Raw genomic sequence first — 4,057 nt, forward strand, 5'->3', positions numbered from 1 at the left:
CAGGAAGTACACCCTCAGAAAAAGCAGACTAACCACAATCTGCCCAAACACATCTCCAGGAAGGCAAATTCACCTGTAAAATGATGCCTCTGTGAGCAGTCATTCCCAGACCAAATGTTGATGACATTGGCAGTTGGCAATGAGGTTTTTTTGAGTGTATGAATGAGTGAGTGAATAAATAAAAGGCCTTTTCAAGGTCTGGTTTAGAAGGATTTACCAGGCTTTTGGGCATTCTCAACTCTCCTGGGGTTGCTCACTTTCCCACTCCCTCTGGGCTGGTTTGGACAGCCAGAATCCAACGTACTGAGCCCAGCATCTCAGGGTCTGCAGGAACTGCCTGCAGAGACAGGTACTTCCTGGGAGTAACTTTTCTGGCTGTTCTGCAAACATTTGGTGGTACGTTATGCCCTGCAGTGGGAACCGTCTGCTAGACGGACCCATGTCCTGTGCCCCTGCCTCGTTTTGCTATTGTAAAACCTAAGAAAGGGGTAGCCCTGTGGGGTGGGGAGAAAGAACACAATGAGGCCACAGAACACATGTCCCAGTGTGGGGGGAGGAAGAGACAAAAATCCCACTGAAGCCAGTGAAATAGTGTAGTTGGAGCCCCACATTTCAGTTCTGCCTCTTTACTGGTTGTATAAATTTGGGCAACTTAAGCCAGGCGTGGTGGTGCACACCTGTAGTCCCAACTATTTGGGAAGCTGAGGCAGGAGGATCGCTTGAGCCAGGAGTTTGAGGCTGCAGTGAGCTATGATGACACCACTGCACCCTACCCAGGGCAACAGAGTGAGACTGTCTCAAAAAAAAAAAAAAAAGGAAATTTAACCTCCCTCCTCAGTACCCTCCCCCCAAATAAAAAAAAGACTTTGGCTTTGAGGCAGACGCATTGGGGTTGTTCAACCATATTACTGTCCATCAATATCCAGGACCCTTTCCTGGAGGCAGGCTTGGTGATGGCACTTGGCCAAGGTGAACGGAAGTGCCCCATCAGCTCCAAGGGAAACACTAAAAGCTCATTAGTAATTCCCCAGCTCTCTTTCTCCTTCCCTGGAGGAATCCCGTGTGAAAATGGGGCCCTGGGGAGTCAGGGACCTGAGTGAGTAGAACAAGCACAGCTGCCCAGCTGCTACCTGATGGGCCCCTAACACCTGCTGTTTTAGGCCTCTGGGATTTCCGGAGGGATGTTACTGCAGGAAAGCCCAGCCTGGCCTCACCATACTCCTGGGTACTGTTTCTTTATGCCATTTAATAGAAAAACGACAAAACAAAATACAGAGAAAACACACCCATAACAATACCCAACACAACACAGTCTTGGGGAGATCCGCCAGGGGAGCTGAGCGGGGCGCTACTTGCTGCTGCTCTTGGGAAGAGGCCGGTAGACTCCGACGACCACAGCGTGGTCTCTCTCATAGGGCTCCAGGGTCAGCTGCTCTTGAGGCTTCAAGTTCTCCTGCTGCAACTTCCTCACCTCCGAAGCAAACACGGCCTCGGCGGAGGCGGTGGAGTCGATGCAGTTGGCCTTGATGGAGATGAGAAAGTGGCCCCCGTTGCGCAGGAAGGTGTGGGCGTTCAGAGCCACGATGCGGGACTGGTCCGGCTGGGCCACGTCGGCGAAGATCACGTCCACCATCCCGATGAGCATGCGGTACTTGAGCGGGTGCCGGGCGTCTTCCAGGACCGGGATGATGTTGGTTCGCTTCTTGGCCACGTTGACCAGATCGCGGCCAGCGCGGTGGGAGAACTCGACCGCGTAGACCAGCCCGTCGGGGCCGATGATGTCGGAGACGTGGGAGACCGTGGTGCCCGAGGCGGCGCCCAGGTACAGCACCTTGGACTTGGGCTTGATGTGGATCTGGTCGACCCCGCCCAGGATGGCGGCGGCCAGCTTGGACCTGAACGGGTTCCACGTGCGGTACTCCTGCTTCACGCCGCCCTCGGTCACCGTGACGCGCCTCTCGCCGTACACCGAGAGGCCGGGCACCATGTTCAGCGTGACCAGGGCGTCCTCGGCCCCGCGGTAGATGAAGACGCCCTCGTGCCGGTGCGGCTCCACCGACACGGCGATCACGCCCTTCCTGCGCCGGCTCTTGCTCTTGGCCGCGCCGCCCCGCCGCGCGCCACCGCCCCCGCCGCCCCCGCCGCGGTCCCTGCCGTCCCCGCCGCCGCCGCCGCCGCCGCCGCGCCCCCGGCCCCGGCCGCCCGCGCCGAAGCCGCGCGCCCGCGCCCCGAAGCCGGCCTTGCCCGCTGGGCCGCCGCCGTCGCCGCCTCCGCCCTTGGCCCCGCCGGCGCCGCCACCTCGCCCGGCGCCCCAGCCGCCGCCCCCGCGCGAGCTCGCCGCCGACTTCATGGCGCGCGCGGGCGCCTGGGGGGCCGGGGACGGCGGTGAGGGGTCACCGGTGGCTCGGGGCGGTTGCCAGGGACTCTGGTGGCCCGGGGTGGTATTCCTTGCGGGGAACGAAGGTTGGTGGCAGCGGTTGTCCGCGCGGTTCGCGGCGGCGGGGTGGGCCGGGCTAGCTCTACCGCAGTCCCTGCATCCCCGGAGCCGTCCTTTGACGCAGCGACTGGCGTGATTGCATCACACCCGCTTGGGCGACCCGCAGCCCCGGAAGCCCCGCTTCCCTGCGCGCGCAGATGCAGCCTGCTCCTCCGCAACCCTTCCCCTGCCCCATCTTCCGCTTTCTCAGGGACCCCTGGCGCTTCCCCGGGCGGTGGGGACAGGGACGTCTCTGCAGCAGGACAAGGGGAGACAAACATCAGCTTCATCCTTGCTGTGTGGTCTCAGGACGCTTACCTGCCTCTGAGGATCTTGTCTGAGTTTGGGCAAGCTTGATCTGTCTCACCATCCCGTCTGCCAAGTGCGCTGTAAGCATTAGCTTTTTTTTTTTTTTTTTTTTTGAGACCAAGTCTCACTCTGTCATCTGGGCTGGAGTGCAGTGGCATCATCATATCTCACTGCAGCCTCAAGCACCTGGGCTCAAGCGATCCTCCTGTCTCAGCCTTCCGAGTAGCTGGGACTACAGGCAGGCACCATGTCCAGCTAATTTTTCTACTTTTTGTAAAAACAGGATCTCCCTTTTGCTCAGGCTGGTCTCAAACTCCTGGCCTCAAGCGAACCTCCCGCCTCAGCCTCACAAAGTGCTACGATTACAGGCGTGAGCCACCGTGCCCGGCCACCATTAGCTTTTTTGTTTGGCTTTCTACATATTTCTTTTGGTCAATCTTTTTATTGAGATATAGTTTACATACAATGAAATGCACTTTTTTTTTTTGCTTTCTTTTAAATACATGTATTGCTGTTAAAGCTTTTGCCCTCGGAGAGTGGCACTGGTCCTCTTAAAAAGTTTGTTGCGTATGCAAATTGATACAGATACTGTGAGACACTTGAACAATGTGCCTATGCTTTGACCTAGCTATTCCACTTCGAACATTATAGTCTAAAGAAGTGATCCTTGCAAGAAATGATGATTAGAACTAACATAATGAGGGTGGTGATGGCAGTAGTGGTGGTGATCGCTGTTGTCATGGAAGTGGTGGTGGGGTGAGAAGGAGTGGACTAATCCAAGGGGTATTTGGAAGATATAATCCACAGGACTTCCTGACACATTGAATGTGGGCAATCAGAAAGAGGAAAATTCAAAGCCAGGGATTGCCAAAGTATAGCGGCTCCCCTCCTGTGGTGAGTAGCCTGGAAACTGCAGCCTAGGTGCCCTCTGCTTAGCTCTGCGCTACTACACCCACCGTGCTAAATCCCAGAACCTCTTCTGGGAATGTTGATCAACAAAAAAGTGTTGATTCTTGTGTGTGAAAGGGGATACACAGGCCAGTACCCTAAACCCCATAACACGGTTCAGCAAGAGCCAGAATGTCGTGTTTATTCTTGAATTCTCCTTTATGCTTCAAAAGCCCACTCTTTCAATCTGCAGCATTTTGATATTAAAAAAAGAACCATTGGGCAGAACCAAGGACAGCAACAAAGGTGCTATGCAGCGGCTTTGGCATGTGGTCAGCACCAGGGACAGCGACACCAACGAAGCCATTTTGGCTACTGCAGGGG

The 4,057-nt window shown here is 56.1% G+C and overlaps 1 protein-coding gene across 1 annotated transcript; it reads right to left on the reverse strand.

Moving 5' to 3' along the window:
* Positions 1-1,230: 1,230 nt before the first annotated feature.
* FBLL1 (fibrillarin like 1) lies at positions 1,231-2,350 on the reverse strand. The gene has a single exon (XM_045551214.1). The coding sequence runs from the start codon at positions 2,348-2,350 to the stop codon at positions 1,349-1,351; it is 1,002 nt and encodes a 333-aa protein (XP_045407170.1). The 3' UTR covers positions 1,231-1,348.
* Positions 2,351-4,057: the final 1,707 nt, after the last annotated feature.

Source organism: Lemur catta, chromosome 5 (genome assembly GCF_020740605.2).
Source record: "Lemur catta isolate mLemCat1 chromosome 5, mLemCat1.pri, whole genome shotgun sequence".
Classification (NCBI taxonomy): Eukaryota; Metazoa; Chordata; class Mammalia; order Primates; family Lemuridae; genus Lemur; species Lemur catta.